General features: G+C 49.8%; 1 protein-coding gene across 3 annotated transcripts; it reads right to left on the bottom strand.

Annotated features, from left to right (window-relative positions):
* Positions 1 to 22990, bottom strand: IKZF4 (IKAROS family zinc finger 4). 3 transcript variants are annotated; one of them, XM_060024953.1, is made up of 8 exons: positions 22920 to 22990; positions 18250 to 18304; positions 11194 to 11298; positions 9259 to 9519; positions 8085 to 8252; positions 5088 to 5237; positions 4488 to 4619; positions 1 to 3858 (listed from the first exon to the last, which is right to left on the bottom strand). In XM_060024953.1, the coding sequence occupies exons 2-8, from the start codon at positions 18287 to 18289 to the stop codon at positions 3098 to 3100; spliced, it is 1617 nt and encodes a 538-aa protein (XP_059880936.1). In that variant the 5' UTR covers positions 18290 to 18304; positions 22920 to 22990; the 3' UTR covers positions 1 to 3097. The 3 variants fall into 3 exon arrangements, with proteins under 3 accessions (XP_059880936.1, XP_059880938.1, XP_059880937.1); XM_060024955.1 differs by lacking the exons at positions 18250 to 18304; positions 22920 to 22990 and adding exons at positions 12742 to 12835; positions 14588 to 14811; XM_060024954.1 differs by lacking the exons at positions 18250 to 18304; positions 22920 to 22990 and adding an exon at positions 12742 to 12893.
* Between the last annotated feature and the right edge of the window lie 2310 nt (positions 22991 to 25300).

The following is a 25300-nucleotide window of genomic DNA, read 5'->3' as shown; positions in this document are numbered from 1 at the left end:
ACTCATGTTTATTTATAACAGACCTTCAGCCAGTACAGTACAAAACTTACAGTAGTATATCTCCGTTACACAAATATTTACTTACAATATATTACATATACAAAATGCTTTGCAATAAGTCTCAAAAGCTAGTTTAACTCCCCTTGAGAAAGGAGAAAAACTCTAAAAAAAAGGGGGCGGGGGAAGGGGGAACCAGAGGAAAAGGAGGAGGTGAAGGGCTAAGGTCCAAGGAGACACCAAGCATAGGCTACAAATGAAACCCTGGGAGAGAGAGAAGAGAGGTGGTATTGCACTTGCTTCTGTGTTTTATTTTTTTTTCTTTTTGTTCTTCATAACTTCTGATTAAAAATATATATTATATATATATTATGTACACAAGGAAAGAAGCTGCCGGAAGTATTACAAAATCCCATCTGCAGCTTGGACACTGACACGAAAAAACAAAGGTCTGGAAAAGTGTCTATTTAGAAATTTTTTTGTGTGGTGTTGATTTTAAATATCAATATAAAAGGAAAACACCTCTTTTCTCCATGTGGGTTTCAATGTATTTTTTTTTCTTTTTCTTTTCTTTTTTTTTTTTTTTATGCAAAAGGCTGCTGGGAGAGAACATGAGGATGTTTGAGGTTCCAGAGCTGGAAGGCTCTGGAAAGTAGGATTTTGTACCTAAGACCCTGGTTAAAGTGCAGTGATGGTCTGGAGAGAGACAGAGTGCCCTTCTCTCCCCTCCTTAGCACCTGGTCTTGCCCTTCCAGTCTCTGCTCTCATGGGCTCAGAGTATGGCCTCAGAGCATAGTCTTTCATGTTCCAGGAGGTTACAGGTGCCAAAACTGACTGGGGGAGGGGATAGGGCACCCTAAGGCTCTGATACCCCAGAAGGGACTAGTCCTTATGAGGTGTCACCAAATACACAGCAGCAGAAGAGGTGGTGAGGGCAGGTCTAACAGGATGGGGCTCAATAACCAGGACAGTTGAGGGGAACCCCAGATATTAATCGCAGCTCTGCTGCCATTCTGAAACAAGAAGCCAGTTCCCTGGGGTGTTCTCAAGAAGACTCTCCCCTTCTCCAGAGACCACTCTCCTCCCAGATGACTCCCCAATCCTCTGCCCTTGGCAGCATCTGTTTATTGCTACATTGTCAAGGAGGAACAGTCAACCCACGGTGCCCCTCCTTGACAATCTGGTTCTCTTGGGGAGACCACATAGTGGGGGAGAAAAGGAGGAAGAAGAGAAGTTTTTTAGGGTCTCCCTTCCCATAATAGGGTAAGGTAGACAGACTCTCTTAGAGCCCTTAAGAGCCCCAATCCCAGGGTCTGTTCCTTAGCCAACCTTTTACCATCCCCCTAAATTATCCCTGATAGGGAGTGAGAAAAGTAGGAGGCAAAAGAGCCAATAAGGAAAGGACATGTGGAAAGAAAGATGGAAGGGAAGAGAAAAGGGGAGGGGGAGGGGGAGGGGGAGGGAGAGAGAGAGAGAGAGAGAGAGAGAGAGAGAGAGAGAGAGAGAGAGAAGGACCAAGTGTTACAACTTGTGAGGTGTTGTGTTTGGTTTTTACTTTTTTTATCTTTAAATATAGAAAAACAGGCTTTGGTTTGAATCTCAAGGAAGCAGAGAATGGGATGGCTGTGGCCTTGGGCAGGGAACTCTTGTAGAAAGAGACCTCCATTTGCAGTGGAGCTGTATCTCCTCCTGCCCCCTTCTCACTAACTAGGTTACCCAAATAGCCAGGGGTCTCTGCAGTAGCCAGGAGAGTGCCCCCTCCTGCCCTACATCTGGGAGCTGAGTGTAGAGGGGGCAGTAAAGGATGACCCCCCAGTTCCGTTGTGCCCATCCCATTCTTGCTGGGACAAGAGTGGAATGGGGAGAGGGGCACATGCCCTTGCTCATCCTGGGATAATTTTTGGTTATACAGAAAATTAGGAGAGAGAAAAGAGACAGCCTTTTCTCCCTGCCACTGATCCTAAGAACAGGGCCCAGGAGCCCGGGAATGAGAGGGTGAATCCTGCTAGGGGGAGAAGAAGAAGGCAGCGTGACGCGGGGGGCTGAGGGTACCCCCTTGTTATCAGGCAGCAACTCACCAGTTTCTCATAGGACAGGGACCACAGAAGTCCCTGAGAGCCCAGGAAGGTCACTAGAGTGAAGAAGTTTGAGAGGTGGGAGAGAAAGAGAAGAATTTTGACCCATTCCCTTCCCTGGTTCCCATTTAGGCACCTGTGGCTCCAAACGTGTCAGAGACAGAGGACTGCTGACCTAGCCTTGGCCCCTGAGAATATAAAATTGGGGCACTCCAAGGAGAGCAAAACCACCACGGAGTAGACGGGCAGTTCGAGGAGAGAAGAGAGAGATATCACATCCTAGAGGCAGATCCTGAATGTGGGCTTTGGGGAACTCGTATTCCTAGGGGGATGTCAAGAGGACCCTCAGTCCCATGGTGCCTGGGGAGAATGTCTTCGGCCTCTCCTACTTCCAAATGAGGGATTTCTTCATTCGATCAGGAGTAGTGCAAGCTGCCTAAAGTGAGAGGGCACAAGAGGTATGGAGTACCAGGTTGAAGGGTCCCAGAGAGGAGATATAATGTCACAGAGCTAAGGCAGGGCCAGAGGGAGCTATCACCGTCGAAACTGAAGAATCAGATGATGTAAAAGATGAGGACTTAAGTCAAGAAGCTCAGGGTCTCTTAGCACTAAGAGGAGCTTCCTACCCCTGGGGCTGTTGGAGAAAGCTGGAGCAAAGAGAAAAATGAGGCCTAAAGCAGAAGGGGACTGTGGGCAGGAAGGTGGGGTGTGGTAAGTGACCGATATAAGTTAAAAAAAAAAAAGCAAAAGAAAACAAATTATATTAATAAATAACTCAGTGAGTATGGTGGGATGAGAGGAGAAGAGAAAAAGGAGAAACATAAGCAAAAGACCTGTTTCATCACAATGCTTAGATCAGTCGGGGAAGAGGAGGCGCACAGGTGAGGAGGGGTCAGGGTCAGGTGTGAAGTCAGGTAGCCAGTAGCGGGGCTACACAACCCAACTCCTTGGGACGTGTTGGGGACAGGGCTAGACTCCTGTAGGTAGGGCAGTGGAGTGGTGGACCGAGGGGGGACGCTTGGTCGCTAGCCCACCTTGTGCTCCCCCCGGACAATGTGGGAAGAGAATTCGTACCGGTCCTGGCTGTGGTAACCACAGATGTTGCACTCGAAAGGGTCTCTGAAGCCATGGCAGCCCATGTGGATAGTGAACATGACATGGTCCAGGAAGAGAATGCGGCAGTGCTCACACTTGAAGGCCTTCACCGGCTCACCGCTCTCGCCCACCACCCGAAGCACTTCCTTGGAGGGGCCTGGGGTGCCCTGCAGTAACCCCTCCTGTGGCTTGGGGTCCTCTTTGGCGTAGGCAGGACTGGGCCGGCCCACCACAATGGTGGGAGGAGGCTGGGGTGGGGGACCCTGAGGGAGGGATACCACTGCCCCAACCCGATCTTCGTGGTTGCTCTCTGTATCTGTGGAGTCCTGGCAGCCATTGCTGGGGGACGCCCCGGGGTCAGTCAGGGGGCCTCGGGCCCGGTAGAGGAGGGGACCTCCATCAGCCAGATCCTCGGGTCCCTCACCTGCTTCTCGGGACCCTGGAAGCTCCAGTCGACCAGGGAGGGGCTGCATCTGAGTGTAGACAGAGCTGATGACGGGCGTGAGTTCTGAGATGCAGTTGGTAGGTGGAAGGCGGAGGGGACGCAGATGTTCTGCCCCCACAAAGGCCAGAGAACCTCCAAAGCCAGGCTCCAGGCCGTGGTGTGCCACCAACTCCACATCCTTCTCATAGCCACCCGAGTTCACATCATAGGGGAGGTCCGAGAGGCTGAAGCGCATCTGCTTTTCGCCTGTGGAGAGAAGGGTCTCAGCAGGGCTGGCTTTGGACAATTCCTAAGCTCCCCCAGGATTACTTCTTCATTTTCTTTCTCCTGGGGATGGCTGTAACATTATTCACCACCCCTCATTTACTTCCCTCAAGGTCAGGTCCTCTGTGGGGCTACTCCCTGACTCTGGGCTATAATCTTAGGGAAGGACTCAGTCCCAGCCCACTGGTCTTGAATACTTCCTTCGTTGCTCTCTATAAAGCTCCAGGTCCTTAGAGAGCTAATGACCAGGGCCAGGTTGGGGGACTCCATACACACCTCCTCTCTCTGACTCTAAGGGTCCTTCACTCAGCCCCCGTAGACTGAAGTCCTTACTATTTTCAAAAATTGGAAGAGCCTGAGCCCCTGACCCCCTCCTCTTACAACCAACCACCTGGAGAGACCTCAACTCTGACCCTTCTTCCACCCCCACGATGCGCTCCCTCTTCACTCCCCTCCTGTTCTGGGGATAGATTCTGAGCACCAAAGACCACCAGACCGCTTTCTTTCCCCCAAGCAAATCTCCAGACCCAGCTGACCTAAGGGCTACCAGTGCTCAGATTTAGATGAGCTGTGGCTTAAAGCTGATGTCTCCTCTCCAACTGGACTCTTACCTACAAACTTCTGGGGAGTGGAACGCTTGCGTTTGGTGAGGCTGTTGGCCAGACGATCAATGAAAGTTGGCCTCTCAGAGGATGAGTGCAGCATGGAGTCCGGCACCATCTCCAGGTCCCGCATCTCATCACCTAGTGGGAGGGAGGTGGGAATAGGTAGGAGCAGCTGAGTAGGGGTAGCAGGGGCCCAGCTGCCTTTGCCTGGAGAAAACCAGCAGGTCAGTAGCTAAGTAAGGTCAAATCCCATGCCTGGGAAATGGGGCCCTGCTTACTTCACCCCATCTAGACCTCACCACAGCACATTTCTGATAATTTGGGGACAATTAAATACATGTGGCCCTTGATTGTATACTTCCTTGTACTCTCTCTCTCTCCCATTAGACTGAGGACATAGATCAAATCCTCCCCCTCCTCTGGATCTCCCTGCAGTACCCACCACAGGGTTCTGCACCAACTGGGGTGCTCGGCACATTTACTGGGGTAACTGTCCCTGTTCCATAGACCCCATCCCTTTGTGGGGGTAGGTGCTGGGATTACCCTTGTCCTGCACTCCCTCCGGCCTTGCCCTCAGCTCCCCGATGGTCCTACCTGCAGGCTCACCTGACTGGCCAGCCAGAGCTTGGGCTTCAGTGCTGAGACTCTGTAGGTAGTTGTGGCACCGCTCCTTGTGCTCCTCCAGGGTGCTCTGCTGTTTATAGCTCCGGCCGCAGTAGTTACACTTGTAGGGCTTGCCCACCGTGGGAGAGGAGACTGTGTAGGAGAGAGAAGAGGAAGCACTGGAGTTACTTCTCCCTGTGCCCTGGCTCTGCAAAACCGCCCAGGAGCAAACATGCACGGGCGTTGCTCAGTCGAGTTCTTCTGCTTGTCTTCCTTTCCCCAACTTCAGCTGCAAACACGGACAGACGACCAAACCTTGGAGAGGAGGGACAACGGGCAGCTATGGGAGGAGAGAGGGGACCCAGGGCACATAGCTTTGGACTGTTGGTGGGCCTCAAGATGGCCAAATTGTTGTTCAAAGGAAGGGAGGACCCAGGGACTTTGTAGGGGGTCATCCCTGGCAGGCAGGCTGGCCCCACCCCAAGATCTCAGAGTCTGGGGCCCAGACTGTGGTTTAACCTTTCCATGTGGCAGGCGGGTATAAGTGCTGTTTATCAGACAAGGGGATTTTTTACTTACGAACTATCTGTTTCAGTTTGGGGGAAATTGGTGGGCTGGAGTGACAGAAACAAGAGCCCTTAGATCTGCCAATGTGGGGAGGGGCAGTTTTCACTGACCTTTACTTGTACTCTTACCTCCATCCCTGGCCTGGTTTTACTACTCATTTTTCTTTCTCTCTACACTGAGATACCAAAAGAGCCCTAGAAAAACCATCACTGATAGAGAAATTCTGAGAAGAGAAAAAAAAAAAAAGAACAGAACAAGCGGAAAGTAAAGGCGAAGAATAAAAGGAAGAGAACACCAACTTTGGGGGTCTTTTTTTAAAAAATAAAGAAGAGGTTATGAAGATTTTGTTTCCACTGAAGAGAAAAAGGTTGGAAAAACTGAGATCGACAGTTCCTTTAAAAACAACTTGAGGGCTTCCCTGGTGGCGCAGTGGTTGAGAGTCCGCCTGCCGATGCAGGGGACACGGGTTCATGCCCTGGTCCGGGAAGATCCCACATGCCGCGGAGCGGCTGAGCCCGTGAGCCATGGCCGCTGAGCCTGCGCGTCCAGAGCCTGTGCTCCGCAGTGGGAGAGGCCACAGCGGTGAGAGGCCCGCGTACCGCAAAAAAAAAAAAAAAAACAAAACTTGAGAGATGATATTTGTGAAAGTATCTTTCTACTATTGAGCAGGGACTCAGGAGAAGGTTGTGCAGGGACTCAGGAGAAGGTATCTCCAGGAGGCTGGTAATTACTACCCACCCCCCAACGCCTAAACTGGGCCTAGTCTCAATCGATCTACTGCCGTTTTGCTCTGGCACTGTAAATCCGAGTGGTTGGGGGATGAGAAGAATGCCGTGGTCCTCATCCACCCAAGACTCTTGGGGAAATGATCTAACATCTAGGGGAGAAACTCCTTTTTTCCTATAGTGTGGGCTGTGATAGAAAACATCTCACAGAGATGGGATCCAACAGTATATGTGTCCGCTTCCGTCCCTAATAATCTCCTACAGAGCAGCATCCAATATCCACCCAGCCGGCCCTGCTGTTTTGGTAGGAATTCTAGGGGGCCAAGCCATCCTTGTCCCAAACCAGCAGGGGGAGCCACCCTTTTCCTCAGAAAAGGAGCACAACTCCCTGGCACCTGCCGTTAACGGGATTCCAGCGAGGCTGCAGAAGAGCTCTGTGATAATAACATCTACCTCGGAATTGTTATGAGGATCACATGAGTGAGGAGACACATGTGAAATGCTTTGGAGATTATAAAGCATGAATCAATAATGATCCTTCTCCCTGGTTCTCCACATACATAGAGATAAAGAGGTCCCAGCTCCAAAGTGAGAGAATCTAGAACAAGGTAGGTGGCTGGGAGAAGTAGAGGGTGGTGAGGTGATTGCTCTGTCCCTTTAAATCCTGGCCTAGGAGAGCTTAAGAAAAGAGAAAAACAGCAAGGAAGGTTTCCAAGGACAGACCCTACTAATTATTTCCCCTCTGCCCTTCTTCCTTCCTTTTCCCAGTCTTGAGCTCCCTCCTTCCTGCCAGCTCAGCTCCTGGCCTCTTCCCAAGTCCAAGCCAAAGCTTAAAAGTTAGCAAAATGCTTCAAAAGTGCTATCTGTCCAGCTGATTCAGAAAGACGTCGACTCAACCCGCCTTGGCTGGAGCTAGGAAACCTGGTTAGTCCAGTTCCCTGGCACTGTTCCAAACACTGACCTCCAGGCACCCTCTGGATTCGCTGTTGCCTCTGGGAAGGTGACAACCTCTTGGGATGGGAAACAGAAATGGGATACTCTTTTCCTAGGCTTCCTTTCTTCCAGTTTGGGAGGCCCATGAAAATTTTCAGGAACCAGCAGGAAGTCAAGGGGAGGACAGACAGAGGGGGGAGATGCAGATGGTGACAGGTGTGGGGCCTGGGGCACACGGGAGTAGAAGCAGGGGTTTCCCTGGTGCTCAGCAGTGGGGGGTGACGGGGCCCAGAGGGTTCTGGCATCAGCGTGAACTTTAAAAACCAAGTCAGGGGACTTCCCTGGTGGTCCAGCGGTTAAGACTCTGCGCTCCCAACACAGGGGGCCTGGGTTCAATCCCTGGTCAGGGAACTTGATCCCGCATGCCGCAACTAAGAGTCTGCATGCCACAACTAAAGATCCTGCATGCAGCAGTGAAGATCTCGAGTGCTGCAACTAAGACCTGGTGCAGCCAAATAAATAAATAAATAAATAAAAACCAAGTCAGGGAGGGTGACTGTTGAGAGCCAACAACGTCACCCAGGCTCCTTCTTGCTCCCTATTACAGAGAATGGCAGATGTAAAATACCCCATCAAAAAGCCCCAAATCCCCCATGGGGCCTGCTGCCCTGCTCTGTGAGTGCTCTGCCCTCCTCAGTGGCAGACACTGTAACTCCCCCAATACAAGAAAAGTGGCTGAGCTCTATTTGCTGGGTGTCCCGGTCAGGCCACCTACCCGAGTGTGTGCGGAGGTGGCCAGTGAGCGCATCACGCCGGCGGCAGGCGTAGTTGCAGAAGGGACACTTGAAGGGCTTCTCCCCAGAGTGCAGCTTGATGTGGCGCAGCAGGTTGCCCTTCTGGGTGAAGGAGGCACCGCACTGGTTGCAGTGGAAGGGCCTTTCTCCTGCGAGTGGAAGACACAGCCCAGACGACCAGGCATGAGGAACTGTGAAGGTTAAACCTAGTCCCTCACCCTCTGCTTCACCCCGCCCGGGGGAAGGAAGGTGCTCAGAACACATTTCTGAGAGGCAGGGCTGTGCCACACACACAAATTCTGCTTTATAAGGACCCCTTGGGAACAGTCTCACCCTGAGATGTGGACAAGAGGTGTGTGGCAGGGGGAAGGGCACCAGCCCTGGAACTCTGGGCCAAAGACTGTTGTTAAGAACTGAGCCCCGCAGGACCCACTCTGCCCCAGAAGTCTGAAGCCCAAAGCCCAAGAAAGCTGGGAAGAGGCTTCTGTGTTCCTTTTTTTAAAAAAATCATGAGACAGGGGCTTCCCTGGTGGCGCAGTGGTTGAGAGTCCGCCTGCCGATGCAGGGGACACGGGTTTGTGCCCCAGTCCAGGAAGATCCCACATGCCGCGGAGCGGCTAGGCCCGTGAGCCATGGCCGCTGAGCCTGCGCGTCCAGAGCCTGTGCTCCGCAACGGGAGAGGCCACAACAGTGAGAGGCCCGCGTACCGCAAAAAAAAAAAAAAAAAAATCATGAGACAGGGACTTCCCCGGTGGTCCAGTTGTTAAGACTCAGCACTTCAACTGAAGGGAGCAAAGGTTCGATCCCTGGTTGGGGAACTAAGATCCCACATGCCTCGCAGCACGGCAAAAAAAAAAAAAAAAAATCATGAGACAGAAGGGCCCAAACAATACCCTGTTGGACTATAGGACCCTTCTTGAGGCTACCACACCTTCCCCTCCATCACCTCCTGAGACAAATACCAGCTTTTCTTTGTAACAACAGCTGAGGAAAGTGCCAGGAAGTACAGGTGTTGAGGGAGTCCAAATTTCATCACCAGACCTTTTTTCATCAGCTAGAAATGGTGCTGGGAGAGACCCTTCCCTTCCTGAGGCTACCCCACTGCGGCATGACCTCGCAGCACAGCCTCTGCCTCGGGGCACCTGCTGTACTCACCCGTGTGGCTACGCTTGTGCACCATGAGCACGTTGGGTCCGATGCAGACCATGCCACAGACGTCACATTTGAGCTTGCCATTGGGCAGCCGGATGCCACCGGGGGAGTGAGGCTCTGGCCCGCTTCCATCACAGTAGCCCAGGGGCTCCGACAACGAGTCTTCCACGATCACACTGTCGTCCTTTTCCAGGAGCCGCTCATCCGGCCCGAGCAGTCTGCTCGACTCCTCATCGCTGTACATCTCCACCTTGATGGAGTTGGCTGGAGGGTGGGAGGGTGTTTAGGATAGAGACAGGCAAAGGGGGGAACCTGCTCGTGGGCCAGAAAGGCCCTCCTAAAGTCGGAAAGGCTGTGTCCAAGCCCTGAGACATTAAGGCTTTAAAAGAAGCCAATCCGGAACTTCCCCGGTGGCGCAGTGGTTAAGAATCCACCTGCCAGTGCAGGGGACACGGATTCGAGCCCTGGTCCGGGAATATCCCACATGCCGCGGAGCAACTAAGCCCGTGCGCCACAACTACTGAGCCTGTGCTCTAGAGCCCAGGAGCCACAACTACTGAGCCCGCGTGCCTAGAGCCAATGCTCTGCAACAAGAGAAGCCACCACTATGAGAAGCCCCCGCATCGCAATGAAGAGTCGCCCCCGCTCGCCGCAAATAGAGAAAGCCCGAGTGCAGCAATGAAGACCCAACACAGCCAAAAATAAATAAATAAAATAAAATAAAATAAAATTAGCCAATTCGGGACTTCCCTGGTGGTGCAGTGGTTAAGAATCCGCCTGCCAGTGCAGGGGACACGGATTCGAGCCCTAGTCTGGGAAGATCCCACATGCCGCAGAGCAACTAAGCCTGTGCGCCACAACTACTGAGCCTGCGCTCTGGAGGCTGTGAGCCACAACCACTGAAGCCCTTGTGCCTAGAGCCCATGCTCCGCAACAAGAGAAGCCACCGCAGTGAGAAGCCTGCACACTGCAGTGAAGAGTGGCCCCTGCTTACCACAACTAGAGAAAGCTCGCGTGCAGCAACAAAGACCTAACGCAGCCAAAAATAAATAAATAAATTAATTAATTAAAAAAAGAAAGAAAGAAAGAAGCCAATCCCCTAAGTATCCTGGGTGGTGATATGGGGTCCTGCTGGGACCTGAAACAACCTTTCCTCCTATTCCAACCACCAGGAAAATAGTTTTCAAGAGAAAAAAAGTTGGGGTACATGGGGTGTCTTCAGTTACTGGGGAGAGGAGGAGGCTAAGGGGAGCTTTCTTCTCCACTCTCTTGTCATTAGGAAAGATGTCTGGCTTGGCCCTGGGCAGGAAGCCAGCAAGTAACAGTGGCGGGAAAATGGTCCTAGGAAGACCAAGACGGTGGGCTAAAGAAAGAGCAAAGCTGGAAGACAGAAATGGTTCACACTATCCTCCCACCCCATAGGACCAAACACCTCTACTCTCCTCCGTAAAAATCTGGAGAGGGGGATGGAGAAGGGAGGAGCCATTGAGGAGAGAGCTTTGGCTCTAGCTCTGACCTACATTCCTGGCTATTCCAACCATTTAGAGAATGTCACAGATCCAGGGCCAGCTGAGGAGGGGCAGTCATGGGGACCCTGTCTGGCAGGAGACTGCGGGGTGGTGATGGGGGGATCCTTCTCATCTCTTATTTCCTAACTCCAGCTCACGACCATTTCTATCTACTCATTTCTCCAGCTCCAGAATTCCTCTTTGGAGCCTTTACCTTAATCCCACCCGTGCCTCTTTTAATTCCACCCTAGTCACTAGGCAGTGACCATTCACTCTCCTCTCAGAAGTCAGGGAAACCCCGGACTGAGCTCCTGAGTCCTGTTAGAGACTCTGAGCCGGAAACCAGAGGAGGGCAGCGATGGGGAAATGGCTGCCATGGAAGGCAAACTGAGGGCACGTAACGCCAGGGAGGGCAGGAGGCTCCACTTACCACTGAGTGAGCGGCTGGGAGAAGAGTGCTGGCTGTTGGGGCTGCTCACTGAGGGCCCCACTGGGGCCCCGAGGAATTCCTTCTCCAGAGATGAGTCCCCGCTACCTTGGAGGAGAGAACAAGAGGGGAGGTGAAGTTGCAGCGCGAGCCATTTACCGTCCATTGCCTAATCTCTTCAAAGTTCAGTTAAGTTTCACAAACATTGATCTCGTAGCCATGTACAAGGCAGTGTTGTATGCCTGGCACCATACCTTGTGCCCTCGCCAGCCTGGGTGCCCGGTGCTGACTTCCACGAGCTCAGTGGCTGCGCCTTGCCCACCCTACCTTCATCTAGGCCTGAGGGGAAGAGCATCATTGCCTGACGTCCACAGGAAGCAGGGCTGGGGCTGGGCGGGCCGGGATGGAGAGGAAAATGGGGCCTCAGGAGGGAGGTGGTTCAGGACAGACGTTCTTCCCTACTGTTCCTCTCCGGAGCCCCTGACACCAGGTTCGGGATCTGCAGGAAGGGCAGCTGAAATTGTCCCTGAATCTAATGATAATGATAGGAATCATAATAATAGTAGCTAACATTTTAATTAAAATATTTTTCTTTTATTTTATGGCCACACCGCACGGCATGTGGGATCTTGATTCCCTGACCAGGGAGTGAACCCACGCCCCCTGCATTGGAAGCGCGGAGTCTTAACCACAGAACCGCCAGGGAATTCACAATAGCAGCTAACATTAACTGAGTGCTTACTACATGCCAGAAATTGTTCTATGCACTTTAAATGAATCATCTCATTTAATCTTCACAACAACTCTGTGAAGTAGGTGCCAATATTTTCTTAATTTTACAGATGAGGAAACTGAAGCACAAAAAAGGCTATGTTACTTGTCTAAGGTCAAGTAGTGGTGGAACCCCAATCTGATCACAAACAGTAAGTGCCCATGCCTTAACCAACACCTGTACAGCTAATTGGGAGTCACTGTTTCAGTAGGGAAGAGCTGGGCCCATTCGACTTTCTAAAATCAGCAAAAATGTGGCTACTCTAGAAAGCCTCCCTCTGCTATGATTCCAATCACATATTTACTACTTGATGTTCCCTTGACAGTGAAATAATCAGTTTATTCTCAATATATTCATTTTAACTTGTGCACAAATCGCTTTGTAGAAATGCTTTTTAAGAGTGTCATATATGTTTTTAAAAAGCAGATAACACACCTGAAGATACGAATCATATCTTTAAAAAAAATCCCTCCTCCCCACAATCTTCTGCACAAATATACAGGTGAAATAAAACACATGTAGCATGTAGATAAACACACACAGACACGGACACATACCATATATGTAGATACACATAAAGAGAACATACCTATTGGGAGAAACATAGTCATAGCCTTCAACATTAGCTGCTAACATGAACATGCATAGATGTGTGCACACAGGCCTAAATATGGAAGACAGACAGAGAGAGAGAGAGAGAGAGAGACAAACCCTAAAATTCATCCCTAAAGTCCACCTATTAGTATTTTACCCAATTTCCCAGCTATGCACATACTTACTTTCACAAAATAAAGATTCCATTATAAAATGGTTGGAGTCTTGGGCCTGAGGCAAGAAATCCGGAACACACCCTCCTGAGGGATCCCTCTCCAGCTTTGGTCAGTGGGAAGAAAACAACCACTCAGGACTTTGGGACCATTTCCCATTCATATCCTCTACTAAAAGTCCCATTTCCCCCACTCTATCCCATCAAAGCCTGAGGAAATTTGTTCACTACCTATCGAAGAAGCCTTATGGCTTGAAACTGAGGTTCCCCAGCTGGGGCTCTTTGGATGAGCCATGGTTATCTAAAAAAAGTTGCCCCATATCAGGACCACACACATATCGTGAAGTGAGCATCTCAGAGTTGTGGGTTGAGACTTGTAGACTCAGACCCAGTTTTAAAATATGTCCTTTCAACTAAGAGTAGTGTTTGCTAAGGTTAGAAGGGCTGAAAGGTTATCTTCTCATTCCTTTTCAAATGTTAGTGCTGACTTGTCCTAAATCACTGGATGTTAGTAATGGGGGAAGAACAGGGCTCTGGGCCCTGGCGCTGAGTCCTTGACCCTAAAAGGATGAGTGAGCTTGCTGGAAATCCATTGCTGGTCCCAGCCTACCAGGCTGAGGCTGCCTCTTGGGGCCTGGGGCTTGATATATGGGGAAAATATCCTTAAAGGGAGATCTAGGGACACTAAGGGAAAAACACCCTTTGTGGCTCTCCTTCTTAAGGCCTGGGAACAGGAGGAAGAGCAGTTACCTCCAGAGTCACACCAGTAGTTCAACGGGCTCTTTGATGCCGTTGCCTTCCCTAGGATAAAGGTAAGAGGCAAAACAGGCTCAAGTCTACTTTTATGGGGCTAATACATAAAATAAATCCATTTCAGGGGTCAGGAAGCCTTTTGGGGCTCCAGGGATTTTGAGTTTTAGCTGGAAGGTGAAGAGAACTAGAGTCAGATTTAGGAAGTTCAGCAGTTCCTCTCTCAGCCCCAGAAACCCCAGTGAGGGAATTTCAAATGCCTGGGACTCCCAAGAAATCCCAGACTGTCAAAGCCAAGAATTAGGGCTGCTCTCAGGTCTCAGAGAAATTTTCTTGGTCAAAGTCATCACAGATTGGCTGAACCCCCCGAGGGCAAAGCCAAATCATGAGGTTCACATCAGAGGAACCAGGAGGTGGGCAAAGGGCATAAGAGCAGGAGGAAGAGAAAGGAACCAGAGCAACATCCCACCAGCTAAATGTGTTTCCCATGTTGAGGGGGTGCAGCCCTTCGCTCCTGCTGCCCTTCCTCCATCCCTTCAAAGAGTGGCCACCTAGGGAAGAGCCATGAGGTCCGAGAGCCTCCACACTTCTCTGCAAGGGACCTCATCCTAACCACCTTCCTCTTCTTGACCATGGGTTCCAGGGGGCAGGATGCTAGACTGCTAGCAGGGAAGAGTGGGGTCAGGAGCAAAGAAAGACGCCCATCCCCAGCTCTATTGTGGGGAGGAGGCTGAAGCCCCTCGGATCTCAGTTCCAGGCTGAGGCATCTGCTGCCAGGGCTTCTCTTTCCCTCGATTCTTTCTATTGCCCATTCCCACCCCAGCCTGTCTCGGCATTGGCATTTCACCCCAGGCAGCTCTACATCTGTCCCCAAGGCCTAATCAAGATGTCACCACAAGCTCCCACTGTCCAAGTCGCAGCCTTCGCTTAGCAACACCAAACACCATTTCCCATCCTCCGCAAGTGTAAGGAGGAACGCCCCCTCCCCTGCTACACACACAGCCCCCGTCCTCTCCCTCTCCTCAGGCTTGGGAGCTGTTACTGAATTGGCTCCCTAGCCCCAGCGCCCCCCTTCCCCCCTCCACTAGCCACCTTCTGCCTGAACTTACATTATCCTTCCCTTGCCGGTGAGACCCTGGGGTGCGAACGCGGCCGCCGCCTTGGAAACGGCGAGGGAGTGCGGGTGGTGTGTGCATGTCTGCGTCTCGGTGGCAGGCAGGGGTGAGCCCAGCCACTCACCTTCCAGGAAGCGTGGATTCCTGGAAGTGAGGGGAACCGCCGTCATTTCGCAGGCAGCGGCAGCGGCACGGTGAGCAGGGGCCCACGGCTGCAGCCAGCAAGAGCTCAGCCCAGGGTGTGTGTGTGAGCGTGTGTGTGTGTGTGTGTGTGTGTGTGTGTGTGTGAGAGAGAGAGAGAGAGAGAGAGAGAGAGAGAGAGAAGGAGGGAGAGAGAGAGAGGGAGGGAGAGAGAGGGAGAGAGAGAGAGAGGGAGGGAGAGAGAGAGAGGGAGAGAGGGAGAGAGGGAGAGAGGGAGAGGGGAGAGGGGAGAGGGGAGAGGGGGAGAGGGGGAGAGAGAGAGGGAGAGAGAGAGAGAGAGAGAGAGAGAGAGAGGGAGGGAGAGAGAGGGAGAGAGAGGGAGAGAGAGGGAGAGAGAGAAGCAGCACAGCTTGGATGTGCCTGGGGAGGGGGCTGGAGAGAATGTGTATGTGGTGACGGAGGCTAGGCTACAGCATCCCTTTCTCAAGCCAGTGAAGGGCTGGGGTTGGGGAGTCCACAGGGAGGGAGGCAGATGCCGTTGCCCTCGTGCCCAGCAGACAAAGAGGAACTGCACAACAAATGCCTGAGAGAGACAAGAGTGTGTGCAAGAGACAGAGAGATGGATGGGCCCACAGGGTTGGGGGAGAAAGGGGGGCCCCCAGGGAAGGCCCAATCCTCTGCCAGCTGGGGAAGCCAAGGCCTCAGAGGTCATGGGGCCCAGGACAGCGGGCAGCTTCAAGGCTCTCAGATCGGCAGAGAGCCCCTCCCCCACAGAACTCAGGCTCTCGTATCCCTCCTTTCCTTCCTCCTCCAGGAGGGAGGTCGCTCTCCAGATCTGGGGACTGACAGCCTCCCCCTTCCCAGCAGCCAGAGGGCCCTGCACAGTCTGATCTCAGGCTCGTGTTGCTCTGTGGCCCTGAGCCCTTTCAGATTCCAGGCAAAGTACTGGTATAGTCTCCCCACCTCCCCTCCCCTCCTGTGCCCCTGGGGCCCCAGCAGCCGACAGCCCTGGCTGAATCCGCCCTCTATCAAGACAAGGCCTCTGCTCCCTTCCCTTCCAGAGGAGCTGCTCACTGACGTGCTGACCTACTTTGGAAGACTAGATTTTCTGATTCCAAGAATTTGGGGGTGGGAGGGGCCGTGAAACTTTGGGCTGTCTACCCCTGGATCCCTTTCTGCCAAGGTTCCCTTAAACATTTCAGTCCCAGAAAACTTGGGACAAGCACTGCTCAGTCAGTTAATTGCACGAGCTGAGCTGCGTTTGAGCAACTCAGTTTCCTTTGAAAGATAGGGAATGGGGGTGGGGAGAGCACCTGTATAGTAAATTAATGGATTCCTCCTTTCTTCCCTCTCTTCCCCAGGAGGGAATGATCTGCACCTTTACAAAGAGATAGGGGAAGAAAAGGTGGATTTTCTGAAATAGGTTCTGTGCGGTGGGAAAACTTCTTCGAAGAACAGGAGAGATACCCCCTTCATCAACTGGCCAGGCAAGTGAAGGCCCCCAGGTGTGGAGGCGGAAGAGCTGTGATGACCGTGAGGGGGCCGCCGCATACTTTAGGAGGCGTGTGCACTGCAGCCTTTCCCACTGCTTCCACATCAGTCCGGGAGAGAAGGGTCAGCGACGGGCACTCAGGCACCCCTCCCGTGAACTGTCTCAGCCACGCCCAGTCCTGCAGGGGCTGCTTTTCAGTGCTAATGTTAACCCTGCCTTGATTTTCCCCTGTCCCTCTCTAAGGTACAATAGCTGCTGACATCTAGAATTCTCAAAACACAGATGAGGGGTTTCTGGCCTCCACTTTCATTCAAAAACCATCCTGTGCAGAGGACTCTTCTTATCTAGGAAGGGCCACCCTGCTGAAAGCAGGCAAAAGCTTGGTTTCACAGCACAGTGAAGCCAACACCCTCAGAAGTTTTCCTCTAATATCCAACATTCTCCAGAGATAGGGCTGAAAAGAGCTCCATGGGATTTCCCCAGCCGGCTTCCTAGCTTCTCATTTGCCTGCCTTAGGGCAAGAACTTCTCCATCTGAGTGTTCTCCAGCACCAGTGCAGGGTCCTGAGAACAGGTGTTCCTCAATAGTGGTTTTCTGAATAGGCTTAACTGAGCAGGAGGTAGGAGGACTGGCTGGCTCCTCAGAAAGGCCATGACTTTAGTTCCAATAAAGTCTCTTTCAACTAAATCAGTCCACTTGATCCCTGTTACTCTGTCCAGCATGTAACAGGTATCAAATGCCTGTACCCATTCCAACGCCTTCCCTCCTTAAATGAGAAAGGGGTCAGAGTCAACTTCTTACCTTGACATTATGCAGGTGTTGTCAATGACTCTCATATGTGTGTCTGACCCATCTTGCTATCTCCCTTAGCGCATGCCCATAATTCCTCCATTGGTCCCACTTTAAGGTAAAAAAATAAACTATAGGTCATTTCTACAATGGTGCCTGGATTACTGACGGGGATACGCATCACCTCAAAACCCAATTCTGGCTCCCTTACCTCTTACAGTCATTTCCTGCCCTAACATTCTAATGGTCCAAAAAATGATTCCTTCCATCGTAGAGACAAACTCTGTCTTAGGCCCTTTCCTACACCCTCAGAGAGCGAGCCAGATGAAGTTCCTCATTTCTTTTCATCTTGTGAACCTCTAAGAGGATCCTGATTACTTTCATATCCCTAAAAGCCACCCATACTACAAGCAGTGATCTCTCTGCCTCAGTAAGAGTATTTGGCAGGTATAAAAAGCTACGACGTTATGATCACGGAAAGGATTGGGGGAGAACTGGGCTCTCTACCTCTCCTTCAAAGGTGTAAGCTCTTGGCCCACTGGCTGAATTCAGACCATAGATAAATTTGGCTTCTTGCCCCATGGAACATTTTTTAAAATATGGAGTTATTATTTTTAAATGGAGACATTTCATATAAAATCCTGATTTCTGATTTCTTTTGAAAAGCTAGAAGTTTTGGCCATACTGGATACACATTCCCACATGGCAATGCCTGTTGGACCCTGCAGAGCTGCTGCTCCTTGAGGTAGGACATGTGCTCTCCAGTCCATGACAGTCCCCATCATTCTCTTCTGCTCATTATCCAAAGCCAGTTCACTCTTTTACATACACACCTGGCCCCTGCAGGCCTTTGAGGTTTGAAACCTGGCTCTGCTCTCTACCTGGCTAGGACAGGATGTTGTGTTGTGTTTAGCTGGTGACCTCAGAGCATAGAAGAAGGAATCTTATCTTCCTTCTGTCTCTTTGTTTCAAATCAGTCCTCTCTCTAATAGTCTCTACTCATATTCCTCTCCTATTTCCTTCTCCTACTCCTATCCTCTAAGATGTCTGGAAAGAGAATCACTTTATAGGGAATGTAAAATGACCAAAATAAATGCACACTACCAAGAGTGAGTGACAGCTCTGTGACCAGGGCACTCAGAGGTCCTGTGCTAGGCTGAAGGCTCTCCACTCTCCTCCACAGGAGAGCATCTGCTCCCAGCCCCTTACAAACAGAATGCACAAGAGGGCATACCAGACATATAGGAGCGGCCATTGCTGTCTTCTATGTCCATCTTAGAGAGATTCTGCTGGAAAAGAAAACAGCTACTATTAGAAGCCAGATCTGGAAAGGGAGTAGGTTTCTCTCTAACATTCTGGAGTTAGCAAGAACCCTAAAGGAACACTTAAGTGTGCTCTGACCCTATCCTAAAGAAGCAAAACCTCATACTTTGTCCTGGAGAGAAAGACGATGTACCCTGACTTACAAACCCCAGGGTCTCCTCCAACCTCCAACTTCTGCAGGCTTCCCCAGTCTCTCAGGTGGAAACACTGTCTTATTCTACACCAGTCCCTGATCGTGTTGTTTGGAGAGTAGACCCTCTCCCTGTAAGTGGAGCTGATGGTGTAGGAAAGGAGACAGTTTACAGCTCAGCTCTCATGAGGCAAAGAAACAACCCCACAGAGGCTCTAAACGTTGTTAAGGATGGGGTAGCAATAGGAGGAAGAAGCTAGATTCAGTCATTCAAGGGATACTTTTTTGGGTGGAAGGAGGGAGGGGGACAGGAAAGTAGAAGATAGAGGAGAGCAGCCCACCTCAAGTTCAGAGAGGAATCCTCTACTGAAGGTGTAATAGTCAAATTAAACCTTTAAGTGTTTTCCCCCTTCTTGTCAATTACTTTGCTATGTTTATTTTTTTAAAAGGGGAGTTGGGGTGGGAACCTGAATTTAAAATGCAGGTTAGTCTATTTGAGGGAAGGCAAACAGTAACTGGCAGTAGAGTATTAAACAATCAAGAACTGAGGATAATTAAAAGTGATAATTTGTTGCAATGAATTATCTCAGGAGCCTGTGGGAGGAGAAGAAAAATTCTATTTGGTAGAAATTTACATACATCCAAAATTGCTTTCACCAGTCATCTTATGAAAAATAAATACCCCAGGGGGAGATTTGGGGGAGCTAGAGTGGGGCAAGGGAACAGCCTGAGCTGCCACCCGGATTCTTGGTCTCTTTGAAGGATCTCAGTGAGGCAGATGGATGGAAATCTGGTTTGCTGGTAATACTATATTGATAGAGCTGGGGATGGGGGCTCTGGAGGGCACACAGGGGAAAAGTGTCTATCACCCTGTCTCCCTCTCACCACACTCCAAGTCATTCTTGTCTAGTGCTGAGAGACATCATACTCTAAAAAGTCTCATGAGAAAGCCTGACACACGGGCTCTCCTTCACTTCGCAAAGCAGCTCTCCCTAGATTTCATTAGAGAGATTTCTAGTCTCACCTAGGACGCCTGGGTGTGGAAGAAATAATTCTCCAAGTTTATTTTCAACTCCTCTTTTCTTGATATCCTCCCCGGGATGGACTGAGCTTTGGGACCAGACTGCTAGACCAAGCCACAGTAAGAAGCAGTTCCTTGAAGGTTCCCTTAGGGGCAATGATGAGAAGAGCCCAAGTCCACAGTGGTTAGTGAACTCATACCCTCTGGAACTAGCCATAGAACTTGCGGTGGTCAGAGATGGAAATATGAGGGAACGCGGTCTGGTACTCATGGGGCCCCTTTCATTTCTTAATCATTAGCTCCATAATTGCCCTTTGGGATTTTGCAGAGCTCAAGATGCCACACGTGACTTCCCCCCCCCCCACCCCAATGCAGGAGAAGCAAGAGTGAGTAGGTTTTTCCCCATTTTCTGGAGAAACTGAGGTTCAGAGCAGCTAAGTGACTTGTCTCAGGGCTCATAGTGAGCCTGGAACAAGGAAAAGAACCCAAGTCTCCTGTCTCTCTGAGGTGTGCTTCCTTTCAAAAGCCAGGGTACTCAAGGCCTTCATGGATCTTCTTGCTTTTCCCTGGTTCTAACATCTTTTCCTTTGGTGTGATCCCCGTGGGAGTGGGGTCTGTTACTTAAAAAGTAAGAGCAGGGACTTCCCTGGTGGCACAGTGGTTAAGAATCCACCTGCCAATGCAGGGGACACGGGTTTGATCCCTGGTCTGGGAAGATCCCACATGCCGCGGAGCGACAAAGCCTGTGTGCCACAACTACTGAGCCTGTGCTCTAGAACCCGCGAGCCACAACTACTGAGCCCGTGTGCCCCAACTACTGAAGCCCGTGTGCCTAGAGCCCGTGCTCCACAACAAGAGAAGCCACCACGATGAGAAGCCCACACACCGCAACAAAGAGTAGCCCCCGGTCACTGCAACTAGAGAAAGCCTGCGCGCAGCAACGAAGACCCAACGCAGCCAAAAATAAATAAATAAGTAAATTTATTTATTAAAAAAAAAAAAAGTAAGAACAAATTGAGCAGGCTCTGTGGGGAGAAATATCCTAATGCGATTTTGTGTGTGTGTGTGTGTGTGTGTGTGTGCGCGTGCGCGCGCGCACGCATGTGTGTGTATGAACGGGGAGCTAGACAAGCACTAGGTGAGCAGAAGAGTTGAAGCACAGCATTCAGCTATGCTGAATACTGGCTCAGGAAGTGCATCTCATTCTTGGACACCTGCCCAAATGGCCCCAAAACAATTTCCAGAAGGGTCTGAAGGAGTTGTTTTCTGAGTTGGACTTTGTTCCTAGAAGTAAACTGAGCTCTTCTGTTTCTTAATTTTTCTTAACAGGTGCTCCATGACACATCTTGGGCAAAATCAGTCTTTAGCTGTCTCCAACTGGTCTAAATGCCAAGTTGGTAGCTCTGGGAGTGAGACTGGACTGAGATTCTGCTGTTCCCGATCCTGGTATTCTGAGAGCCAGGAGCACATCAGGAGATGGACTTCACTGTTTCCTCAAGTCTTCAGGCAGCATATCCCTCTGCACCTTCCCACTCACTGCCCCTCAAAGAACTTTCTCCCCTGCCTGGCCTGCCAGGAAGATCTTAGTGTCTCCTTAGAGGAACTGGGTCAAATTAGGCAGTGCCAACTGGAGACACATCACAGCGAGAGGAGGCATAGAGAGGGAGAAGTTAGTGACACAAGACAGGTTTGGTTCAAAGATCTCAAACGGAAACTGGCTTTAGAGCAACACAGACACCATTCAGTGATGGACGCAGGCACATATGTACTGTAAATTCAGTTCAGTGAGCTGAATACAAAGCAACTAGAAACAGCCAGCCTCCCAATTCAAAAGGAAGTATTTTTATGAGGAGGGAGGAAAGGCTGGTCATTGTAACCTGAGACAAAGACTTTCTTCCCTGTTCTTTGAATGCACCTGGCACCATAATAAGAATCCTCCATGGCCCTGGCTTTCTTCCATCAACATGATATCGCATTTAAACAGGAATGGGCAGGAATGGGTATCCCTTCCAGACAGAAGATTTCCCACCACACTTCCTGAGAAGCAGCAGGTGAGACCAATCCAAGGTCTGACTTCCAAGGTCAGGCATCAGCTACCACCCTCATCTCCCCCTCTCCACAAAAATGTTCCCACAGCTCTGACTATTAGTGAAAAAAATATCAGAAAGTCAAGTTTTCTCTATGTAGTGGTTCTGAAAGCCTGAAAGAATATGGACATCACAAGTAATTAAAGCTCTTCAAATCCTCTAAAGAATCCTGTTTGATCCAGTGAAACTCCAAAATTGGAATTTAAAACACACTCCATGTGGCTTAGTGGGTAGAAAGGTAGTGAGAAGGATGTTGTTGGGAAAGAGGGTGAAAGTGGAGAGAGGGGCAAGGATCCATGCCATCCTTTTGGTTGCAATAGGGAGGAGGGGAAATTTTTTTCTCTGGTCTCTCTTAGGATCTGGGATCTGAGGTGGAGCCCAGTGATTTAAAAAAAATTTTTACTGGGGTATAGTTGATTTACAATGTTGTGTTAGTTTCAGGTGTACAGCAAAGTGAATCTGTTATACATATATCCACTCTTTTTTAGATTTTTTTCCCATATAGGCCATTACAGAGTATTGAGTAGAGTTCCCTGTGCTATACAGTAGGTCCTTATTAGTTATTTATTTTATATATAGTAGTGTGTATGTGTCAATCCCAATCTTCCAATTTATCCCTCCCCTCCCTTACCCCCCTCCCCCAGTAACGATAAGTTTATTTTCTACATCTGTAACTCTATTTCTGTTTTGTAGATAAGTCCATTTGTAGCTTTTTTTAGATTCCACATATAAGCAATATCATATGATATTTGCCCAGTGATTATGAACAAGACAGATCTTCCGACCTGCCTGGGATTGAGCAGTGCAGGTACTAGAAGTGGACCAAACCCAAGCATCATCCTCTCCTGTCTGTGCCTTCCTGAACTGAATGAAATCTCAGCCAAAAAAATGTTGGAATCACAAAGCTGGCTCTGCTCTCTATCAGGACTTTGAATAACTGGGGAGGGGGAAAGGGTAAAGGGTTGAGAGAAGAGGTGGAATTAGGTATTGTCTGCAACCTGACTACATGCCCCTTTCCAGGAACCAGACCTAGACATTGAGCGATTTGCAGCTCTGAAGTGATCTTTAGGGTCAACCTAGTGCCCTCTGAAGGAAACCCACCAACCTTTTCTCAGCTTATGTGTCTGTATTTACAGCAGAAGGATCTGATTCATTTTTACCAGGTTGTAGATAGTGACCTGTTTACTTATAACACAGATGAGGACAGCTCAGCTTTGTTATCCAAGTGCTTGGGGAGCAGTGTGGAGGGATGAATTCCCAGGTCACCCTAGGAATGGCCAGTCTCTAAAATAAGAAGGGGTAAGAGCTGGAAACACAACACCTGGGCAGTGGGAAAATATCACCTCATTGTCTCCTTTTAGCTCTCAGTTGGATGCATCTTTTCTCTTGTTCTTTGTGCTTCCCTGGCCTCCCCACGTAGACTGCGGAAGAGAGAGAAGGCTAAGGTTTATGGGTGGGAGGAGAAACAATCTCACCCCTCCCATGTCTCATTTTAGGACTAAGGAAAGGGCCAAACTAAACAGTTTAAATCACCAGGTGTGATGCACATGAGATGATACTTTCTGGGGTTTTGGGGTATACCCTTGAGTACATAAGCCCTGTGTTTACAGAAAGGCTCCACAAGGTCACTGCTGTTCAGCTGTACCTTTTGGCAGGGGTGGGTAAAGTAGAGCAGGGCAGTTCAATCTGAGTTTTATAATAATAGGTTTTGAAGCCAAAGATGCCCAAAACAGGGTTTACTATCTCAAGTGAAGTTTGAAATGACATGGAAGTCTCAATTAACTATTCTGATTGGGGTAGGGTGGCAAAAAGGTGGAAGAGACAGAAACAATTGCCTTTGGTGGCAGTCCTGGCCAGAAGTCCCTAATGCATGGTGACCAAAAGAGCTCACTGTTGTTTGGGCCAGGAAGATGTTTTCAGGCTCCTCTGCTAACAACGAATCTTGCTCTGACAATCCAATTTAGTAAGCCTCTGTTCATTTGGAGGGCCTGGGGCAGGGGTGCTCCAGGACCTAGAGAATCTTGGAGCTAGAATGGAGTTGAGAGATGATCTCCAATCTTTTGGTTTTAACAGAAGAGTTAAACTAAGCCCAGAGTCACCTATCTGGTTAGCGATAGAAGTAGGACAAATAGAACCCAGGTTACCAGTCTGGGCTTCTTTCTACTACAGCACAAAATCAAATCTTGCCATAGCAAGGTCTGGGGCTCCTCTGCTTGCCTACTTTCTTGGGTGATGAAATGGACAGTTTTGGGGTCTCCATCTTAGTGACTTAAGTCCTTGAACTACAAACACAGGTCTATGGATGGGAAAATAAATAATCCTCTCCCTCCCATGTTTTCAGAGATTATGGGCCTGAGGAAAAAGCCAACCTAGACTCTCACTAAATCTCTTTAATGTAGGAACAGGGCTCCTTGGCTCAAGGATTAGACCAGCATACGTATTCTAGCAGAGTCTGCAAGGTCAATGACCCTTGGGAGGGACCAGGCCATTCATATCAGCACTACCCTTTCTTAGATGCTTTCCTCTGAAAGACCTTGAACCTGTCTCTCTGTTTCCAATAGAGTCCCCAACTCTTCTGAGAAAAGGAGGCAAATGAAAGAGCCTGGAATTCAGAGCTTTCTCCAGCAGGGTCAAGAGACCAACAAAGGGAGTCCCTCTGCCTGTGGCATTGTCTATACCCACAGGGTTCCACACTCCTATTTGTTCCTACGGAGTGAAATGAGGCTAGAAATACCTGCCCTATAATAACTTTTTATTTTTCCTTGACTATTTTGTGTGTGTGTGTGTGTGTGTTGAGGGAAGAGAGATGGCCAGTCAGGGAGGAAATAATTTCTTTGTGGATGTTGGGTGGGGAAGGTAGGATAAAAGATGGGATAATGTTCCTCCCATGCTGGGAAGTACTAAGCATGTACTAAGAGGAAATAAGAAATAAACTTTCAGTTGCATTTTCCACTGGAAAAAAGTCAGAACTTATTTCTGAGCCAAGTCCTCCAAACCTACTGAGAGTAAGGGGATTGCCCAGAAGCTACAATTGAACTAACTAACTGCACTCAGTGGGCAAAAAAACATTATGTTTTGTGCTTGAGACATCAGCATCTATTGACTAGGACAAGATATAATTCTGAAGCTGCCAAATTGAGGGCAGCTCCCACCATCCTCGGGCCCATCCCAGAAGCTCCACTGAGACCTCTTCTGCTTCCCAATGGTAAGGCTATTTTCTTCTTTAAAGACTTTATTTTTATCTCAGGAGCCACTCTTTTGACAGTTCTCATGACCCAGGGAGCAGTCTGGATTCTCTGAATTAGGCTGTAAGTGGGGAAGGCTGAAGTCCCCCGCACACCACAGAGCAAGATTCACTGACCTACTCTGGCAGACCCATGAGGAGATGAGGAATTCCTAGCTGGGCATTTCACATACCCCTACCAAATAAGATGCTACACCCAAAGGGTGTCTGATTTGGCCTTTTATCTGGTCTTGTCCTCAGAATCTGAGTTATCTAAAGTGGAAATATTCTAGGTAGTCAGACATCTGCTTTTATTGCTTCCTAAGGACATGGACATGTACCTTCACCCAGACAAAGTGAACAAGTAGCATTAAGGGGAAACAGCCAGGCCTCAATAGTCTGCTGCTTGGCCATGATGTCGGAAGGCCTAGAGCTGACCTATGAGCAAGTCACAACCATACCATGCTCACCACTGATGCTTTGAGGGCTCGGACCGGGGAG

Source organism: Delphinus delphis, chromosome 11, assembly GCF_949987515.2.
Source record: "Delphinus delphis chromosome 11, mDelDel1.2, whole genome shotgun sequence".
NCBI classification, from domain to species: domain Eukaryota; kingdom Metazoa; phylum Chordata; class Mammalia; order Artiodactyla; family Delphinidae; genus Delphinus; species Delphinus delphis.
The sequence above is the reverse complement of the archived record's forward strand: the minus strand, read 5'-3'. Positions and strand labels throughout refer to the sequence as shown.

Bases quoted from the DNA above. Each gene is read 5' to 3' on its own strand.
- IKZF4 (XM_060024955.1), bottom strand. From the start codon at position 14,674: ATGCACACACCACCCGCACTCCCTCGCCGTTTCCAAGGCGGCGGCCGC. The intron at 11,299-12,741 runs GTAAGTATGTGC...CTCTCCTCCAAG, and splicing joins GGAATCTTTATTTTGTGAAA to GTAGCGGGGACTCATCTCTG. The intron at 9,520-11,193 runs GTAAGTGGAGCC...CCCACCCTCCAG, and splicing joins TCCCAGCCGCTCACTCAGTG to CCAACTCCATCAAGGTGGAG.